General features: G+C 47.7%; 1 protein-coding gene across 1 annotated transcript; it reads right to left on the bottom strand.

The window, feature by feature from the left end:
- Positions 1-572: 572 nt before the first annotated feature.
- On the bottom strand, positions 573-20868 carry LOC149310895 (proteasome subunit beta type-1-like). The gene is made up of 6 exons (XM_089529970.1): positions 20702-20868; positions 17879-17986; positions 14980-15061; positions 13599-13728; positions 10348-10454; positions 573-866 (listed from the first exon to the last, which is right to left on the bottom strand). The coding sequence occupies exons 1-6, from the start codon at positions 20812-20814 to the stop codon at positions 681-683; spliced, it is 726 nt and encodes a 241-aa protein (XP_089386096.1). The 5' UTR covers positions 20815-20868; the 3' UTR covers positions 573-680.
- Between the last annotated feature and the right edge of the window lie 1530 nt (positions 20869-22398).

Below are 22398 nucleotides of genomic sequence, written 5' to 3'. Positions count from 1 at the left end.
TGGTAGGGAGCCCTTTTCCATTCAGACTCTACCCCTAACCATCTTTCTCTAACCCCTGAAAACCCTTCTTCTCTGGATTCCAGGTCCTAACTCCTTAACATTCCAACCCCCAACTGAACCTTCTCTTACCTGAGTCCCAACTGACTCCCCAACTGACCGTTCGGAATTTTCAAACGTTCCAGCCCACAGGCGATTGGCTGGCCCTCAGCTGCCTTCTGATTGGACAGCTGGGAGTGCTTCTCCGTTACACAGTTCTCCCTCTGTTCTCACAGGTTTCAAACCTACGCCTCTTGCTTATGCGTGAGGGACAAACGGAGGGAGAAAAAATGGGGTGTGTGCCTGAGACACGCAAATACGCGCTCCTACAGCCGTGTGCCTATATTCAAGCCAATGGGGGGGGGGGGTCTCCCAGAATGGATTCCCCATGAAAACAGAGGGTTGACTGTATTACCTTTTAAGAGATTCCTTCATACTGTTCCATTTAAAAGTGTGCATCTTACAAATGAATTAAATGATCCTTTCCCATGTTCACCATTCAGATCTCATGCCATAAAGATGACAAAGGAGACAACTTTGGTTCCTTTTTTTTTAATATGTCAGATATCATGCCACCAGTAAACAACCAAAATAAAAAGTATGGGGTACATACTGAAAAATCTTTATTTGAACAGTGTACCAATTTAGTCTCTTCGCAATGGAACGGTTTCCTCTTTAATTCCATCCTTTGTGATAATACAGATTTTTAGGGCATCTCCTGTGTATACATCTCTTTCTGCAGCAGAAATAAAGACGTCCTTTACTAGCTGCAAGGCCTTTTCCAAGGATAAAGATACTTGCTCCACTTTTTGCATGTTCTTGAGGCCAACCTTTTAAAAAGAAAGACATTTTAATTAACCTCAACTTCTCACATTATTTGAAAGTTAGAACTAATTTTTTTTGTTTACTGGTTTGTTTTACTGCATTAAGACACAACAACACTAAGCTTGACAAGACACGGTAACTGGCCACTTTTGTGTCCTTCAAAAATCTTAACAATGGGCAATACCTGCAAAACAATTGATTCCAGAAGAAATGGGGTGAGGCAATACCCCTTCCTCACTGCAGTGTCCCACTACTGCTGAAAACCAGCTGTAGAGAACTGGGAATCTGTCTGGAGCTAGGTTTTGGGAAATCCAAGCAAGTTTCATGGTTACAGCCAGTGGAATGTTGGATTTGACCCAATGAACAAGGAGGTCACTATCACTGGATGTCTGCTGATGGAAGAGAATTAACTGAAAGCACAGAAGTCCTTGCAGCCCACCTGGGCATCTTCAAACCTGTTCGGAATCTCCAACACAGCTGGTTGAAGGGTGGGAAAGAACATCTCTGACCTGCTGGTGGTATATGCGGATTTAGGCCTCTGGCACAAAAGGTGTATTATCACAACATTAAGTTGTGGGAGGATGAGCGCAAGGGAAGTGAAGTTAAGGCCTTAATCTTTTTATTTGATGAGGGTTAATATTTTAATAACTGTATTTAAGAGGAGGCTCGCCAGGTGAGAGCGGCGAGCATAAAGCCGGGCAACCGGACCTTACTGCCACGCCCCCTCCGCCTCCTCACCGGACCACCGTCGCTGCCGGAGCCGCGTTCTGCCGGGCGGCCTCCTCCCGGGGTGTCAGAGGTGTGCATCCGCACACCGCCCCAGGAGTGCCGCCCACGGACTGCATAGGGGACCGCTGCGGAACTCTTACAGCTGCTTTGGCGTTTGGCGGCAGTTGGTGAGAGGGCCCTTTAAGGAACACCTGGGGGGAAGGCAAGGAGGAGGCTCGCCAGGTGAGAGCGGCAAGCATAAAGCCGGGCAACCGGACCTTACTGCCACGCCCCCTCCGCCTCCTCACCGGACCACCGTCGCTGCCGGAGCCGCGTTCTGCCGGGCGGCCTCCTCCTGGGGTGTCAGAGGTGTGCATCTGCGCACCGCCCCAGGAGTGCCGCCCACGGACTGCATAGGGGACCGCTGCGGAACTCTTACAGCTGCTTTGGCGTTTGGCGGCAGTTGGTGAGAGGGCCCTTTAAGGAACACCTGGGGGGAAGGCAAGGAGGAGGCTCGCCAGGTGAGAGCGGCGAGCATAAAGCCGGGCAACCGGACCTTACTGCCACGCCCCCTCCGCCTCCTCACTGGACCACCGTCGCTGCCGGAGCCGCGTTCTGCCGGGCGGCCTCCTCCCGGGATGTCAGAGGTGTGCATCTGCGCACCGCCCCAGGAGTGCCGCCCACGGACTGCATAGGGGACCGCTGCGGAACTCTTACAGCTGCTTTGGCGTTTGGCGGCAGTTGGTGAGAGGGCCCTTTAAGGAACACCTGGGGGGAAGGCAAGGAGGAGGCTCGCCAGGTGAGAGCGGCGAGCATAAAGCCGGGCAACTGGACCTTACTGCCACGCCCCCTCCGCCTCCTCACCGGACCACCGTCGCTGCCGGAGCCGCGTTCTGCCGGGCGGCCTCCTCCCGGGGTGTCAGAGGTGTGCATCTGCGCACCGCCCCAGGAGTGCTGCCCATGGACTGCATAGGGGACCGCTGCGGAACTCTTACAGCTGCTTTGGCGTTTGGCGGCAGTTGGTGAGAGGGCCCTTTAAGGAACACCTGGGGGGAAGGCAAGGAGGAGGCTCGCCAGGTGAGAGCGGCGAGCATAAAGCCGGGCAACCGGACCTTACTGCCACGCCCCCTCCGCCTCCTCACCGGACCACCGTCGCTGCCGGAGCCGCGTTCTGCCGGGCGGCCTCCTCCCGGGGTGTCAGAGGTGTGCATCTGCGCACCGCCCCAGGAGTGCCGCCCACGGACTGCATAGGGGACCGCTGCGGAACTCCGCAGCGTTACCACCGCGCAGCTGCGCAACTGCGCAGTTTTTATCGGGTTAGGGAGGTTGTGGGTTAGCCATAGAGCAGAGGATGCCTGAGGTGGCTAACCTCTGCTCTCTTAATTGCTGGAGAGGGGTGGGGGGAGGTTATGGATGTGGGGGATGCATGGGCTGGGGAGGAGAGGGATAACATCGTCACGAGCGGAGCTCCCATTGAGGTAGTGTGGGGCAGGGGGAGGTATGGCGGTGGGAGAAGGGGCTTGCGTTCCAGGGGAAGGCGAGATCGATGCGTCATATCTATCTCCCCTTCCTGTCCCCCTCCCAACCTAAGGGACCTGAGGGTCACTCCAACCATGCCACAAACCCTGTCGCTGCTCCTGTGCAATGCCAGGTCGATTAACAACAAGTCCCACATCCTCCACGATCTGTTGGAGGACAGTAATTGCGACCTGGCTTGCATTACCGAGACCTGGCTTGGGCCTGAAGGAGATGCTGTGTGGGCTCAGGCCCTGCCTGCTGGGTTCTCGGTGAAGGACCAGCCCAGGTTAGGTGGGCGGGAGGGGGTGTGGCCTTGATACATAGGAACACCTTGTCCCTCACCAGGAACCACATCCGACAGACATCCTATATTGAGTGTATTTACCTGACCCTAAAGGCTAGGGACAGTCTGGGGATTCTGTTAGTGTATCGGCCACCCCGTGCGCTAGCGGACTCCCTTAACGAGCTGACACAGCTGGTCGATGAGCTGATGCTGGAGACACCCAGGCTACTTGTCCTGGGTGACTTCAACATCTCCCTCACGGCCAGCTATGTTCCACCCGGTGCGGGTCGGGAATTCATGGATACCATGACGGCCATGGGCCTGTCCCAGCTGATACAGGGTCCTACGCATTGTGCAGGTAATACTCTTGATTTGGTCTTCTGTTCGGATGCGGAAAATCCGTGGGTGGAAATAACTAATGTTTCCCCCCTGTCATGGACGGATTATTTCCTGGTGGAGGCAAAAATCAAGGTCTCTACCCAGATCCCCCCCGGGGGTGGCGGACCTGTTAGGATGGTCCACCCTCGAAGGCTGATGGAACCCAAAAGGTTCCAGGAAGCTTTAGAGGGGTACATGGTTGGAAGTGACGGCGACTCTGTTGATGCCCTGACTTGTATTTGGAATACCGGTCTCTCTAGGGCTATACACAGTATCGCTCCCAAGCACCCTCTCAGGCCCGCTTCCAAACGTAAGCCCTGGTATACGGAAGATCTCCGGGCGAGGAAGCGGGAACTGCGACAGCTAGAGTGCCGTTGGCGGAAACACCTTCGCTTAGACGACAAGGCTCTCCTAGACCAACTGTTAGAGGACTACGGAGAGGCGATACGAGCAGCTAAGAACTCGTTCTATGGTGCTCGTGTCGCGTCCGCGGAGTCGCGTCCAGCAGAGTTGTTCAGGGTGGTGAGGGAGCTAACTCAGCTCCCTCCTGCCCCGAACCAGATCCTTGAACCTTCTAAGGCCTGCTGCGACCAATTTAATAACTTCTTCGTGGATAAAACCTCTCGGATAAGCGAAGGTCTTAACGCCAACATTCAAGCAGAACCTAGAGTAGAGGCGTCCAGAGCCTCCGTGGACTCCATTAAACTGGATCGGTTTGAGTTGGTAAGTACCGATGATGTGGACAAGATCCTCGGAAGTGTTCGGAAGACAACTTGCTTTCTCGATCCCTGTCCCTCATGGCTAGCGGCCCAGGGGGGACCGGCGGTAACTTTATTGCTACACCGGATTATTAACACATCTTTGAGGGAAGGGCAATTTCCATCTGAACTAAAATTGGCCATAGTAAAACCTTTATTAAAAAAGCCCTCCCTCGACCCCCTGGTACATAACAATTATCGGCCAGTTTCGCTGCTGCCATTTTTGGGGAAGGTGATCGAGAGGGCGGTTGCAATCCAGCTTCAGGCGGTCTTGGATGAAACGGATTATCTGGACCCATTTCAAACTGGCTTCCGGGCGGGTTACGGGGTTGAGACGGCCATGGTCGCCTTGGTCGATGATCTCCGTCTGGGCCTCGACAGGGGAAGCGTGTCCCTGTTGGTGCTCTTGGACATCTCAGCGGCTTTCGATACCATAGACCATGGTATCCTTCTGGGACGCCTGGCAGAGGTGGGAATCGGGGGCACTGCGCTCCAGTGGTTCCGGTCCTACCTCTCTGGGAGGTCCCAGATGGTGCAGCTGGGAGACTTGTGCTCCGATGAGAGGGCCCTCATAACTGGGGTCCCTCAAGGAGCCATTCTGTCTCCCATGCTATTTAACATTTACATGAAACCGCTGGGAGAGATCATCCGGAGACATGGGGCGCGGGGTTATCAATACGCTGATGACACCCAAATAATTTTCTCTATGTCTCCGACTGATGCAGTGACCGGGGATGGTGTCTCTCCTCTCGTGGCCTGTCTGGAGTCAGTAATGGGCTGGATGAGGGAAAACCGACTCAAGCTGAATCCAGAGAAAACGGAGGTACTTGTGATAGGTTCCCCGGTCCAGGAATGGTGGTAGTTCCACCTGTCCTGAACGGGGTCACGCTCCTTGTGAAGGACTCCGTGCGCAGTCTGGGGGTGCTTCTTGACTCGTCGCTTCACCTGACTGCTCAGGTGAATGCGACGGTCAAGAGCACCTGTTATCAGCTTCGGCTGATCCGCCCCCTTCTGCCTCTCGCCGGACCACCGACGCCACCAGAGCTGCGCCTTCGGCCGGGCGGCCTCCTCCCGGGGTGTCGGAGGTGCGCATCTGCGCACCGCCCCGGGAGTGCCGCCCACGGACTGGGGAGCTCCGTTGCTGCGCAATTGCGCAGCTTTTATTGGGCGAAGAGGCTTTGGATTAGCCTGGGAGCAGGGGATGCCTGTGGTGGCTAACCCCTGCTCCTTTAATAGCGATAGGAGGGTGGGGGGAGGATAGGGAAGCGGGGGATGCCTGGGCCGGGGATAACATCTTTGCGAGCGGGGCTCCAATTGAGGTTGTGTGGGGCAGGGGGAGGTATGGTGGTGGGAGAAGGGACTGGCGTTCCAGGGGAAGGCGTGATAGATGCATCATATCTATCCCGCCTTCCTGTCCCCCTCCCAACCAGAAGGACCTGAGGGTCACTCCAACCGTGCCACAAACCCTGTCGCTGCTCCTGTGCAATGCCAGGTCTGTCAACAACAAGACCCACATCCTCCAGGATCTGCTGGAGGACTCTAAGTGTGACCTGGCTTGCATTACCGAGACCTGGCTGGGGCCTGAAGGGGATGCGGTGTGGGCTCAGGCCCTGCCCGCTGGGTTCTCGGTGAAGGATCAGCGCAGGTTAGGTGGGCGGGGTGTGTGTGTGGCCTTGATACATAGGAACACCGTGTCCCTCACCAGGAACCACATCCGACAGACCTCCTATATCGAGTGCATTTACCTGACCCTAAAGGCTAGGGACAGTCTAGGGATTCTGTTAGTGTATCGGCCACCCCGTGCATTAGCGGACTCCCTTAACGAGCTGACACAGCTGGTCGCTGAGCTGATGCTGGAGACGCCCAGGCTTCTTGTCCTGGGCGACTTCAACATCTCCCTCACGGCCAGCCATGTTCCACCCGGTGCGGCTCGGGAATTCATGGATACCATGGCGGCCATGGGCCTGTCCCAGCTGATACAGGGTCCTACGCATTGTGTGGGTAATACTCTCGATTTGGTCTTCTGTTCGGATGCGGAAAATCCGTGGGTGGAAATAACTAATGTTTTCCCCCTGTCATGGACGGATCACTTCCTGGTAGAGGTGAAAATCAAGGCTTCTACCCAGATCCCCCCCGGGGGTGGTGGACCTGTTAGGATGGTCCACCCTCGAAGGCTGATGGAACCTGAGAGGTTCCAAGAAGCCTTAGAGGGGCTCACGGTTGGAAATGACGGCGACTCTGTTGATGCCCTTACTGGTATCTGGAATACCGGACTTTCTAGGGCTATACACAGGATCGCTCCCAAGCGCCCTCTCAGGCCCGCTTCCAAACGTAAGCCCTGGTATACGGAAGATCTCCGGGCAAGGAAGCGGGTCCTGCGACGGCTAGAGTACCGTTGGCGGAAACACCTTCGCTTAAACGACAAGACTCTCCTAGACCAATTGTTAAAGGACTATGGAGAGGCAATACGAGCAACAAAGAATTCGTTCTATGGTGCTCGTATTGCGTCCGCTGAGTCGCGTCCGGCAGAGTTGTTCAGGGTGGTTAGGGAGCTAACTCAGCTCCCTTCCACCCTGAACCAGATCCTTGAACCTTCTAAGGCCTGCTGCGACATGTTTAACGACTTTTTTGCGGATAAAACTTCTCGTATAAGCGAAGGTCTGAACGCCGACATTATAGCAGAACCTAGAGTAGAAGTGTCCAGAGCCTCTGTGGACTATGTTAAACTGGATCAGTTTGAGTTGGTGAGTACCGAGGATGTGGACAAGATCCTCGGAAGTGTTCGGAAAACAACCTGCTCTCTTGATCCCTGCCCCTCGTGGTTAGCAGCCCAGGGGGGACCGGCGGTAACACTGTTGTTACGCCGGATAATTAATACATCTCTGAGGGATGGGCTATTTCCATCGGATCTTAAATTGGCCATTGTAAAACCGATCCTAAAAAAGCCCTCCCTTGACCCCCTGGTTCATAATAATTATCGGCCTGTTTCGCTGCTACCGTTTTTGGGAAAGGTGATCGAGAGGGCGGTTGCGATCCAGCTTCAGGCGGTTTTGGATGAAACGGATTATCTGGACCCATTTCAAACTGGCTTCCGGGCGGGCTACGGGGTTGAGACTGCCATGGTCGCCCTGGTCGATGATCTCCGTCTGAGCATCGATGGGGGAAGCGTGCCCCTGTTGGTGCTCTTGGACATCTCAGCGGCTTTCAATACCATAGACCATGGTATCCTTCTGGGGCACCTGGCAGAGGTGGGGATCGGGGGCACTGCGCTCCAGTGGTTCCGTTCCTACCTCTCCGGGAGGTCCCAGATGGTGCAGCTGGGAGACGTGTGCTCTGATGAGAGGCCCCTTAAAACTGGGGTCCCTCAAGGAGCCATTCTGTCTCCCATGCTATTTAACATTTACATGAAACCGCTGGGAGAGATCATCCGGAGACATGGGGCGCGGGGTTATCAGTACGCTGATGACACCCAAATTATTTTCTCTATGTCTCCGACTGATGCAGTGACTGGGGATGGCGTCTCTCCTCTCGTGGCCTGTCTAGAGTCAGTAATGGGCTGGATGAGGGAAAACCGACTCAAATTGAATCCAGAGAAAACGGAGGTACTAGTGATAGGCTCCCCTGGTCCAGGAATGGCAGTGGTTCCACCTGTCCTGAACGGGGTCACGCTCCCTGTGAAGGACTCCGTGCGCAGTCTGGGGGTGCTTCTTGACTCGTCGCTTCACCTGACTGCTCAGGTGAATGCGACGGTCAAGAGCACCTGTTATCAGCTTCGGCTGATCCGCCAGCTGCGCCCATACCTGGCCCAGAGGGACCTAGAAACTGTTGTACATGCTCTGGTAACTTCGAGACTGGATTTCTGCAATGTACTCTACATGGGGCAACCCTTATACCAAACTCGGAAGCTGCAAATGGTGCAGAACATGGCAGCTCGGCTGGTCACTGGTGCTCCCAGGACCAGCCATATAACACCGGTTCTGAAAGACCTCCATTGGCTGCCCATTCGCTTCCGAGCCCAATATAAGGCGTTGGTAATCACCTATAAAGCCCTAAATGGCTTGGGCCCGGGATACCTGAAGGACCGCCTCTCCCCATACATTCCGCCTCGCACCCTCAGAACGTCTGGGCAGCAATTACTGAAGGTGCCTGGGGCTAGGTTGGCCTCCACTACACGGAGGTCATTCTCCACAGCTGCCCCAGCCCTTTGGAATACGCTGCCCACCGAGCTCCGCTCGTCTACCACCCTGGCCCAATTCAGGATGGATTTAAAGACCTTCCTGTTCCAACAGGCATTCCCCGAATAAAATCCTGTGGGCCTCCCTCCTCTTCCGTGGCCAAGAGGTTGGGCTATGGGGCTTTTGTTGGTTATTTTTCTGTATAATTATGGTATTGTATTTTAACTTTTGATGTGTATATTGATTGTATTTTAATCCATGTTGTAAGCCGCCCTGATTTCTAGAAGGGCGGGATATAAATAAAAATTTTATTATTATTATTATTATTATTATTATTATTCCATCCCGCACCCTCAGAATATCTGGGCAGCAACTACTTAAGGTGCCAGGGGCTAGGTTGACCTCCACCGCGAGGAAGACATTTTCCATCGCCGCCCCGGCCCTTTGGAACACGCTGCCCACAGAGCTCCGCTCGGCCACCTCCCTGGCCCAATTTAGAAAGGACCTAAAAACCTTTCTATTTCAGCTTGCATTCCCCGATTAAAGTCCAGTGGGCCTCCCTTCCTCTTCTGTGGCAAAGAGGACTGGCTAACGGGGTTTTTATTCTGTTTGTGTGTAATTGTTTTTAACCCTGATGTATATGTTGTTTGATATTTTGCTGTCAACCGCCCTGATCTATGGAAGGGCGGTATAAAAATAAAAATTTTATTTATTTATTATTATTTATTTCACTACTGGACATCTTGAGAACCAATTTTTGCCAAAAGGCAGACTATAAGGTTAATAAAAAGCATCAAATGAAACACCCATGTTCATCTATCACACACAAAAAATCATAAAATACCCAAGTTTATCAGTGTGAAAGGCAGAATGTTCCCTTTTGCTTCCACTGAATTCTGTTGTTCCATAAGCAGACATCGAGTGCTGGGTCCTGCCCTGAGTAAATTCTTTGGTCACTGGGCTACTTTATTATTATTATTATTAAACTTTATTTCTATAGCGCTGTAATTATACACAGCGCTGTACAAAGTCGGTAAAATTAGGAGTAAATAAAAGCCTGCCCAAGGCATACAATCTAAAATAATAACAATTAAAAGAGGAATAGATAAAATTACCATATAGAAAAGAAAAAACAGATTAAAAACATCAAATATAAAACAAATCACATCACACCATGCTGCAACCAATGACAACTGATTGTGAGACTACAGAAGTTTTGCATATTTAGAAAACGTAAGTGAATGAATGGGAAGACTGCAGTGTATTAGTTTGTCCTCATCTTTGAATTAGCAATATTTGATACTCAAATAAATAGGAATGTAATTTCTCTTCTTCAGCTTAAGCAGCTTGTCAGTGGTTGTGGCCTGAACATGTTTGCTCAACCATAGCAGCATTACTTTATGGAACCAATTTCTGTACAGTTACCTTCTCTGGACTTCTGAAGCCAATTTAGATAACCACAAGCAACCAACTCATTACAAGCTTCTTCTTGTGTGTACTGTATTTCAAAAACCATTTCTATGTTTACTTTTCTTACAACTAATTTTCTACAATGAACAAACTACTAAGTGCCATTACAGATGCCATCGGTAACAGACAAGTATCAAGTGTTTGGGAATCAACCAAATTATTAATATATCCAGTGAACAACAAAGCATGCTCTTACCTGGTTGTCTAGCAGAGGCTGCAGCATGGCACTTGCTGACCCACCAGCTTTGAAAGTATCTCTCTGGTAGGAGCCTACGGGATCAAAGCTGTAAACTGCTCCTTTCCCTTAAGAAGGGAAAAAAGGTGTCATTAGGAACAATGATGAATTTAAAAATCACACAAATTGTAATTTTCTTAACACAACTAAGGCACACAGTAACAATGACACCATAGAAAGTGCATCATATTTTTTTACCTATAACTAGTGCTCTACAGTGTATTTGAATCATGGACACAGCCTTAAAAGAAAATACAAAGGCTTCAAAGAGGAAAATTTTCATGATCAGCAGAAGAAAAGAATCTTGTGGATCTAAACCTAAGAGCATTAGTTTAAGCCAAAATCTCCACCTCACTACTGTTCCCCTCAGCACCAGCACACTCCATTAATCAGGAACTCCTGAATCTCAGGAGACATTTTTGGGAAGAGGCCCAAGCAAAAGCTGCCAGGGAAAACAGTTTCAGCTGGCCAAACTGCACACTTTTCTCTGCATCTAACCCAAACTCTGTTGATGCCCTGACTGGTATTTGGAATACCGGTCTCTCTAGGGCTATACACAGTATCGCTCCCAAGCGCCCTCTCAGACCCGCTTCCAAGCGTAAGCCCTGGTATACGGAAGATCTCCGGGCAAGGAAGCGGGAACTGCGACGGCTAGAGTACCGTTGGCGGAAACACCTTCGCTTAGACGACAAGGCTCTCCTAGACCAACTGTTAAAGGACTATGGAGAGGCGATACAAGCAGCTAAGAACTCGTTCTATGGTGCTCATGTCGCGTCCGCGGAGTTGCGTCCGGCAGAGTTGTTCAGGGTAGTCAGGGAGCTAACTCAGCTCCCTCCTGCCCTGAACCAGATCCTTGAACCTTCTAAGGCCTGCTGTGACCAATTTAATAACTTCTTCGCGGATAAAACCTCTCGGATAAGCGAAGGTCTTAACGCCGACATTAGAGCAGAACCTAGGGTAGAGGCGTCCAGAGCCTCCGTGGACTCCATTAAACTGGATCAGTTTGAGTTGGTAAGTACCGATGATGTGGACAAGATCCTTGGAAGTGTTCGGAAGACAACCTGCTCTCTCGATCCCTGTCCCTCATGGTTAGCGGCTCAGGGGGGACCGGCAGTAACGGGGTTGTTACGCCGGATTATTAATACATCCTTGAGGGAGGGACAATTTCCATCTGATTTAAAATTGGCCATTGTAAAACCTTTACTAAAAAAGCCCTCCCTCGACCCCCTGTTACATAGTAGTTATCGGCCAGTCTCGCTGCTACCATTCTTGGGGAAGGTGATCGAGAGGGCGGTTGCAATCCAGCTTCGATCGATCTTGGATGAAACGGATTATCTGGACCCATTTCAAACTGGCTTTTGGGCGGGTTACGGGGTCGAGACGGCCATGGTTGCCTTGGTCGATGATCTTCGTCTGGGCATCGACAGGGGAAGCGTGTCCCTGTTGGTGCTCTTGGACATCTCAGCGGCTTTCGATACCATAGACCATGGTATCCTTCTGGAGCGCCTGGCAGAGGTGGGAATCGGGGGCACTGCGCTCCAGTGGTTCCGGTCCTACCTCTCTGGGAGGTTCCAGATGGTGCAGCTGGGAGACGTGTGCGCCGATAAGAGGGCCCTCATAACTGGGGTCCCTCAAGGAGCCATTCTGTCTCCCATGCTTTTTAACATTTACATGAAACCGCTGGGAGAGATCATCCGGAGACATGGGGCGCGGGGTTATCAGTACGCTGATGACACCCAAATAGTCTTCTCTATGTCTCCGACTGATGCAGTGACTGAGGATGGCGTCTCTCCTCTCGTGGCCTGTCTGGAGTCAGTAATGGGCTGGATGAGGGAAAACCGACTCAGACTGAATCCAGAGAAAATGGAGGTACTTGTGATAGGTTCCCCTGGTCCAGGAATGGCGGTGGTTCCACCTGTCCTGAACGGGATCACACTTCCTGTGAAGGACTCCGTGCGCAGTCTGGGGGTGCTTCTTGACTCGTCGCTTCACCTGACAGCTCAGGTGAATGCGACGGTCAAGAGCACCTGTTATCAGCTTCGGCTTATTCGCCAGCTGCGCCCATACCTGGCCCAGAGGGACCTTGAAACTGTGGTACATGCTCTGGTAACCTCGAGACTGGATTTCTGCAATGCACTCTACATGGGGCAACCCTTATACCAAACCCGGAAGCTACAGATGGTACAGAATATGGCAGCCAGGCTGATCACTGGTACTTCCAGGGCCAGCCATATTACACCGGTGCTAAAAGACCTGCATTGGCTGCCTATTCGCTTCCGGGCACAGTATAAGGTGTTGGTGATTACCTATAAAGCCCTAAATGGCTTGGGCCCAGGATACCTGAAGGACCACCTCTCCCCATACATTCCGCCCCGCACCCTCAGAACTTCTGGGCAGCAACTACTTAGGGTCCCAGGGGCTAGGCTGACCTCTACAACGAGGAAGATATATTCCATCTCCGCCCCGGCCCTATGGAACACGCTGCCCACAGAGCTCCGCTCGGCCACCTCCCTGGCTCAATTCAGAAGGGTCTTAAAAACCTTCTTATTCCATGCTGCATTCCCCGATTGAAGTTCCAGCTGGCCTCCCTTCCTCCTTGTTGGCAAGAAGGTTGGCCAAAGGGGTTTTTTAATCTGTTTTTATTGGTGTATTTGTATATTTGATTGTATTTGATGTTATGTAATTTGTGGTATTATTTGATTTTATTATGCTGTTCACCGCCCTGATCTTTGGAAGGGCGGTATACAAATAAAATTTTTATTATTTTTTATTATTATTTATTAAACATACTTTTTTGCCTACAGGTGAGAAGCTCTTTATTTCTTAACATTTTGAAGACAAGGAACTCTTTCCTTTCAGAAACTAGAAGTAAGTATCTGAAGACCTTTTTCCTAGTATGTAATGGCTTCACATTTACCAGGGGTTAGTGCCACTAAACATGGATTTCTTCCAAGTAAACAGATACTGTATGCATTTTAATAGATACTCTGACTCACTCTGGTAGTGAAAGCGATTACTGTGAAGCCAAAAAGGCTGCTCTGATATCCACATGGTCCAAGAAAATGGACCTCCTTCCTAGTTATTATGTCATACCAAAATGAATACTATTATGCTGAAGTTTAATAAAGTGCTTTCTTTCCCAGGCTAAAGCTATAATTGGTAGGAAGCACATTTTCTTGATATCTTTACTGAAAGTGCAAGCTGGACTTTACCTTCTTCATCCAATCCACCAATTATGTTATAGACATAATAAGGGAAGAAACGCCGGGAATACAGGATTGTAGAAAGCATGGCTGCAATAGCACCTGAACTCATAATCTTGTTATTGGAATGTTTGTACATCTGGAATCAAATAACATAACTGTTAGACAGATGCAAGGCAGAGATTCAAGATAATTATTTTACTGAAATGAACCACAAAGCAAGTTAAGAGACTGGCTGAGCATGATACAAGACAGCCATCTTTGGCAACAGGCAAAGTAGTCATAGGCATATGAATTCTTAGAAGACACATGGTTGTGAACTGCTAGTTAACTGAAGGTTTTTTCACAGAAAGAGAGAAGATAATAAGTATGTCTTTGAACTTTGCTTCTCAGACACAGAAATGTTTCGAGTTGGCATTGCACTGCATATTTAAACTTCCATACATAACTTTACAAAGACTTTATAAACAATTTGTAATATTCAAACAGTTTCCCAGACATTCCATACAAATGAACCGCAAATTATTATTTTAATTAATAAGGCAAATCATACCATGTTTTAACTAAGCTGTACAGAGAAGTGTTTGGTTACATTTTGCCATCAGGGTCCTGTAAGAACATCTAGGATTGTATCCAATGTAACACTTGTGTGAAAGTAAAAGAGGTATAAGTTCATTATACTGTTACCATTTTAGGAAATGCTACTACAGTAGTTTGTATTTTGGCAAAGCGAGTTTGACTTTGGCTTTTATGCTAACAACTGAGTTTGAAGGCTAAGCTGTCCTCTAATGAATGCATGCATGAAATAAAAAAAAAACCCACTGCAGCAGGTTCAGAGATCAATTTTCTGCTCTTTGTGCCCTCCAAGAATTTAGGACAATAAATAATAATAATTTTTAAAGGTCAAAAATATATTGAATCATTTATCACTTAAAGTGAGACAATCTAAAACCAGTTAAAACAATTTAAAATAGTGCTCACCATAGCAGATATGCAAATTGGATAAGATCAATTAAATGGAAAATTACCAGTCCTGAACACTTCCCAGATGTGCAATTCACCAGAGGAAAAGCAGGGAAAGGGCAGCTCTGGAGAAATCAAAGGGCAGAAAAACACCATTGGGAGGTGCTACCTCTTCACTAGTCAAACTAGTGTACACAACACCTAGTTTAATGAAGTCACAATAAAATGTTAAAGTACATCGGCAATGGCTTGCGAAAACAAGAATCAAAGTACTGGACTTGACCCTTGTGCAAGAATAAAAATAGGATTCCTGCAAGGGTAAAAGCTTTGCATTAGCAGAACACCACCACTGGATACAATTAAACTTCTTTGTTGATCCTTCACTTATGTTTGGCAACCTTATATGGAAACATATATAATCACCTACCTTTAATCTTGCCTCAAGGATTTTAGTAAGTGTAAGACAGTCTCCATGAAACCCACTGCAGCCAATAACTGTTGTGTCTGTCCTGTGTAAATGTAACATGGATATGCTTTTAAGTATCCCTGACACATTTTCTAATATAGGTCAGGTATTAAGATACTTCAGGCAGCCAAGTAAGAATTTTAGCACTTATAAATAAATACAAAATATTTATGGATTTATGGAGGATTAGATGAATTCAGGTATATACGAATATCAATGACATTAATCATGGTAGCTAAGCAAAACTCCATTTACACATGCAAATCTGCACTGAATACCAGTTTCTGGGGACAAACAGCACAGAAAGCTACTTCTTGCTTGTTAGCTTCCCACAGGCATCTACCTGGCCACTGGAGGAAACAAGATACTACACTAGATGGCCTGGTCTGATTCAGGCTCTTCTTGAATTCTTACTTCTACTTACTGGTCTCCCTGTATACTTATGGTTTCACCTGACAAGTTTCCCACCAGATCACACTTATTGCAGACAGGGGAGAATACTGGACGTCACTGTTGTCTGACCCTCATATTTCAAATGGCAACTGTCCTATTCCCTCCCTTTCCCTAAAGTAGGGGTGGCCAACCTCAGATGCTCAGAATTTCCATCAGTCCCACAGTTAAAAATAAAGGGCTGTCCAATTTCCTGGAGAACACAGCTCCTTGTGACAGGGCTGCAAACAAGACTCTCACTAGCCATCCTCCCACCAGGCTTTCCAAATGGGTGCGTGTGTGCACTTGCTCTGAGTGGTACAATAACAGGTACTGTGAGCAGTACTGCCCAAGGTGTCATGTCATTCCACTAGGAAAGAGGGTGAAGTGGGGCCTCACCTGGAAAGACAACTTAGAGAGTGCAATTTCTGACTTGACCACTAAGGGCAGCCAAGATTACTAAATCTCTAACTGCAAGAGCTGTTCTTTCTAAGATTAACAGTAGAATCTTAAGCACTTTTATTCAAAGGTGGTTTCACTGAGTTTAATGGGGCTTACTTCTATATGAATGGGTATTCTGGGGGATAGTTCTTGAGAGAAATGTGTCCCGAGATGTCTGAACTTCCTCATATGTGAGGTACAGAAATGCAACACTTATTTTACAGCTGTCAGTAGCAGGGATGGGCAGGCCAATTTCTGTCTTCAGGACCTGCCATACCATCCCCCAAAACAAAATGAGAATGGTCCGGAAAACTACTTCTGTTTGTTTTCTTCAAACCTTAGTTCCAGAAGCCTGACTCTAATTTTTAAGTGAAAAGGTGGAGATTCTTGGAATTCTGCGGGTGGGATGCAGTTTGCACACTCACCAGCAACCACTAGTTAGCTGTAAGATATAAGGAACATTATAGGATATATTTCTGAGTAGAAATGTATACAACTGTGCTGCTTTTTAAATATCGCCTGTGACATTAGTTAAGAAAATAGAGAAGGCTAATATCATTCATCGAATAAAAATTATGCAAGGTATGGTGACACCAGGTGGACAACTTACTCATTAAACCTATCTAGCCTAACAGATTTTTTATTATTTGTGGTACAGTCGGCCCTTCTTATACACGGATTTTTTATACACGGATTCAAGCATACACGGATTGAAAATGTTCCAAAAAAGTATAAATTTACCTTGATTTTCCATTTTTTATAAGGGACACCATTTTGCTATGTCATTATATGTAATGGGACTTGAGCATACACGGATTTTGTTATACACGGGGGATCTTGGAACCAAACTTCCAGCGTATAACAAGGGTCCACTGTATTTATAATCCGTCCTTCAGCCCTAATTTATACCCCTGCTGCACTACATTCTGGAATAACTTTTAAACTAAATAATCTGCAAGTGGACTATATCAAGGTAATAGAAAATAATGCTGGAATGTTTGAGCCTAAAAATATAGAGAGATTATGAGCTTGAAAAAAAGAGGTAAAGAAAAGAAAAATTTCACCACACCATCTTAAAACATCTACCACATTTATAAACATGCAATGTACATTCATATTTCAATTTAAAGAGCATTACTTAACATGTAACTGAACACTGGAAAAGTGAGACACACTTGATACTGAAAGTGAAACTGTTCTTATTTTGTGCTGCTCCTTTACTGTATGTTGGGCAGCCTCTGAAGCACCCACATAGCTGCAAAAGACCTTGACCTTCCCAAAAGATAGAAGTGTAGGAGTCGCTGTTTAAGAAACCTAACTGCAAAGTCCTCTGATGAGAGAACTACCATACTAGAAGCAAAGAAAGTGTGCATCATTCAAAAAAATGTTAAAAGCAGGCAAAATTATATACTGTAGCAATTTAGCTCAGCTAACATCATATGTTTATAAGAAATCATGTCACGCATATACAAACAGGGGCTGAAATCCTACGTCAAGCAGGAAGAGCATAAAGCTCCTTCCACATGCATCCAGGTGTATCATCTTCTTCTTCTTCTGGAACCAGGCGCAAGGGTTTATCCACTTGTCCTTATCTGCACCTTATCTAAAACCTACTCACCATAGCTGTCAAATCCCAGGAGGGTCTGCTGCTTCTTACCAGTGGAGAGGGGAAACAGCAAAGTGTCAGTCCAGATTACCAAACTGGCTGAACCTGAAAGGGCAAGGAAATGGCAGTACACCCTCCTCTCCCTTTCTCCTCAGAACTAGATATTTTAAATTGCCTCCCTGCTTTCTCCTCTCTGCACTGATAAACAGTAGTCCATCCTGAGATTTGAAAGCTGAGGTTGGGAGAAGGGGAGCTGAGGAAAGGGTTACAAAACAACTCTTTACGCTCCATCTGAAGAGAGACTTAAACACACACCCCTCGCTAACAGTATTCCACTCAGTAAAAATAATTGCAAAGCGTCAAGTTCTCTCAAGTTCAACTTACAGCTTGTAGCATTTTGGACTGTCTCTGCTATGGACAGCATAGTCTTCACTCAATCGGGTATCTGAGGCAACAACAGAGAAATCTTCCCCAGCAATGGCCAATACAGTCCTTTAAAAGAAGGGGGAAAAATACCAGAATGTTTCTGTATTTGTTACAGATCTATAAGCTGAAGATCATTAATCCTAAAATCACATTTTTAAGTTTCACTTTGCAGCCTTCATTCTTTGAAAGTCATGATGGTTATCCTAAAACTGCTACCCATAGTTATAGAATGTGCAAGACTGTGGTTTGGTGACTCCTTACTTAACTTCAGAATTTTCTTTGAAATCTTCCTGCTCATGGCCAAGTTTTGTATCAAGCAGTAAGACAACCAGCTTTTTAAAAAAAGCCCACTATTCTGAAAAAGGATATGAGAATCTAAAATTAAGACACACACTTAAAAAAGTTATGGGGAACACAATAGAAATAGCTCTCCTAATCCACATGCATGCCAATAAATGGATAACTAACTGCCATGGTTTAAAATGAATTCAAAGATACAACCATGTTAGTCAGAACAAGTATGCAAAGGGATCTTGTAGCACCTTTGAGACTGAGAGAAAAAAGAAGCTGGTAGTATAAGCATTCACTGACTAAGGGGCTGAATAGACCGCCCCTTTCAGCACCAGGTCGGGGCCACAGCAACCTTTAAAGCCCTATATGGCCTGGGCCCGAGTTACTTACGGGAACGCATCTCCCTATATATTATTATTCTTTATTTATATAGCGCTGTAGATTTGCACATAATCCACCCCGCACTCTTAGAACAAGGGGGAAGAATTTGCTACAGCTAACAACAACTAAATTTACTTCAACTTGCCAAAGAGCGTTCAGTATAGCTGCCCCAAGATTGTGGAATGGTCTCCCAGAAGTGATCCGTCTTACCACCTCCCTGGAAACCTTCAGGAGGGCAGTTAAGACAGAGCTCTTCCAGTGAGCATACCTACCTGATCTCATGTGAAATATAGATCTACTTCCCTGTACAGGATGAGAGCATTCTGCCCCACCATTGCTTGTGAAACTCTGTCTTTATTGTTATGTTAATTGCTATTTCTGCATTTTATGAACTTGTTTGTATTGTATTTTAACTGTATTATATTTTATATCATGCTGTAATCCTGCCTCAATTCACCCGGGAGAGGCGGGAAAATATAAATAAATTTTATTATCATTATTATTATTACATGCCATGGCCTTGATCTGGCCTTTCCATGGCACAAAAATGAGCTGCAAAAAGTGCAATAGAAAGGTTGCCATAGCCGCCAGCAAAAGCCACCATGGCTTCTGGTGCTTCTTTGTCACTGCATTCTCTGGATGCAGCACTAGAGGAGCACTGTATGGTGGTATGGGCAGTGTCACACTGGCCCGTTAGTCAATGATGCCATGCCCCCACATCACACAGATGCTGGTTTTTGATGCCAGTCTGTCAAGGCTTTCAGTCTACTTCAGATTTAAGGTTTAAGAGAATAGTTGTATCTCCCCATCCTTCATATTACGCCAGTCTAGACACCTGAAACAGCTTCCCTTAAAGTGCTAACAACCATCACCTAGTTTAAGAGACACATCCAAGCATCATGGGATCAATCCAGCAAGTTTTAAATTCCACTGATTTCAACTGGGGACTATTATGTTTCCAGGCATGCAAATCAATGTGGTTCTCCAGATGTTGTTGAACTGAAGTTCCCAGAATTCCTCACCTCTGCCTATGCTGCTGGTCAAGGCTACTGGCATTTGCAATCTAGCAACATCTGGAAGGCTGTATAATTCCTGACTCTGGTTCACAAGATCAGCAAAGAGTGGAAACATACAGGGAGCACTAGAATCAAAATGATTCCATACTAAGCAATAGCGCTATTTAAGAAGGGGAAGAAATCCTAAATAATTGGGCAGCCCTTAAGTCAAGGAGTAAATTTTAGACAAGAAAGGAGAAGGTACAGAATATGAATAGGCAAATGTCCTCTTCAGAGCTTGAGAAAAGGCCTGTGAGTGTGGGCACTGACTGGAGAAATGTCCATTCCAGCCTCACGTATCATCTGTGCAGAGTTTAACCTTTAAGACTTAATGTGAAAAAGGCATATTTTGGATTGGCTCTTATTCAAGAAGGAAATAACGATTTCATTGATTGATTGATTTTGCTTTTAGTGTACTTTGAATGTCTAGCTTCCATTTCCTATGGTTCATTATACATTGTATTGACCATATTTTAAACCCTGCTCCCACAACAAATGTTCAAGTGGCAAAATAATGGCATAATGTTGTCATATCAGGCAGACTGTCCGGAAGCAGCTGAACAAGTTTGGCCTCACTTGAGCCTCCATGTCTCAGTGCTATGAAATTCTGCGATCGATGATTTCATGAGGCATTCAGCCTTCTCTGCCAGAGCACTCTGGAGACACAGCAAACTAGAATTCCCAGAATCCCACAGCATTCCAGTCAAAGTGGTGTCAAGCTGGATTATTTCTACAGTGTGGATGCAACCATAGTTCTGAGAGGCACAAGGCTCTTTGGCAGAGAAGGCTAAGACCCTGTTAAAACTGTAAATCCCAGGATTCAACACAAGTACAGCACTAAAGCGGTGTCAAACTTCACCATTTCTATGGAGAAAGCGAACGGTCCCCAACTGAGGAAGGGCTCAGGCTGCGTCCTGTCACTCGGCCTTTTCAATGAGCATGCAGGAAATATCATACGAACAGCGCCATGGCAGTTAAAGCGGTGTCAAACTGCGTTGTTTCCGCAGTGCGGATGAAGTCACAGCGAAGGAAAGACCCGGAGGGGGCTTCTTACCCGCCGTTGAAGGCGTAAGGGGAGAAGCGGCGCTGAGCGGCGGCGGCGGCCCGCTGACCCTCGCAGCCCGGCCAAAAGGCGGGCTCCACGCAGCCGGCGGCGGTCGAGAGCATCTTCCCTTCGTGACTCCTCTGGATGCTGTCTCACGACAAAATGGCACCTCGCGACCGGAACCGGAAGTGGAGCTGAGCCTTCTCGCGAAGGCTGGAGGCGCGCATGCGCGCCGCGAAAGAATCCAACCAAAGGGGCTTGAGGAGATCGAAGGGGGACCTACACCTCCGGGATTCCAAGCGACGCCCGGCAGACATTCGCGGGGCTAATTGAGCAGACCTGGAGAAATAACCCAGTTTGGCAGCGCTTTAACTCTTTTCATGCTCAAGGCTATGGAATTCTGGGAGTTGGAGTTTGTTGTGGGGCCCCCACAACAAACTCCAACTCCCAGAATTCCATAGCAAAGAGCCAGACAAAGAGGATAAATAATAATTTCAAACACATTATTCACTGACTTTACCTTCAGTCCATCTTATCCCCCTATTTGCAACCAGGAGAGGCTGCGGAATAGACACAGTTTCTTGAAAGGGGAACAGCAAATGCCTTGCTACTCAATCATCTTGTGTGTTGTGTGCCTTCAAGTCATTTCCTACTTATGGTAAAGCTAAGGCAAAACTATCATGGGATTTCCTTGGCAAGATTCATTCAGAGGGGGTTGGCTATTGCCTTTCCCTGAGGCTGTGAGAGTGTGACTTCTCCAATGGGTTTCATGTCCAAGCTGGGAACTGAACCCTGGTCTCCAGAGTCACAGGCCAACACTCAAACCAATATGCCGCCCACACAGGCTCTTAATGGGCTTCTTAGTCGTGCTCAAAATGGAGGACATTTTGGAATTCCTCCTGGACAGAAGGCTGAAATGCAGGAGAAGCAGGACATCTGGTCAGGGGGACCCCATGATGCTGCAAAAGGAGAGGTGACTTGGTTTCTCCACCATGTGAGCCTGCTCTGCAGTGACTGTCTCTCCTTCAGTCAGAAGTTTTGGCTTTGCTCCAGCATCTATGATTCAAACTATTGTTCACTTTCTGCCTCTGGCTGAATCTGCACTGCAGAAATAATGCAGTTTGACTCAGCTTTAACTGCCATGGCTCAGTGCTATAGAATCCTGGGATCTGTAGTTTTGTGAGATATAGTTTGATGTGGCACCATAGCTCTCTGACAGAGAAGGCAGAATGTCTCATTACTGTTGTCATTGTTGTGTGCCTTCCAGTTATTTCCAACTTATAGCAAGGGGTTTGGCAAGATTTGTTCAGAGGAGGTTTCCCATTGCCTTCCTCTGAGTTCCAAGAGTGTGTGACTTGACCAAGGTCACCCACTGGGAAACGTCTCACAAAACTACAGTTCCCCAGGATTCCATAGCATGGAGCCATGGCTGTTGGAAAGGTCTCAAACGGCATTATTTCCCTAGTGCGGGTGCAGCCTCTGCTTGGTTGCCTCATCTGCAACGCCTCACCTTCTCCTGCACTGAATAATGTGGATTGTGGCCTCCAATGAGGCACCACTATTCCTCTTCCCATACACACTCCTGTCCCTGATGTTTGAAATGTTTGTTGTCATTGCTTACATCCAGGGGTAGCCATGTTGGCCATTTAGCAAACCCAATCAAAAATCCACCAAAGAGTGATACTTTACTGGGCAACCCAAATGTA

Source organism: Sceloporus occidentalis, unplaced genomic scaffold (genome assembly GCF_023333645.1).
Source record: "Sceloporus occidentalis isolate IW3139 unplaced genomic scaffold, rSceOcc1.0.p SCAF_6, whole genome shotgun sequence".
In the NCBI taxonomy this organism is placed as follows: domain Eukaryota; kingdom Metazoa; phylum Chordata; class Lepidosauria; order Squamata; family Phrynosomatidae; genus Sceloporus; species Sceloporus occidentalis.
The sequence above is the reverse complement of the archived record's forward strand: the minus strand, read 5'-3'. Positions and strand labels throughout refer to the sequence as shown.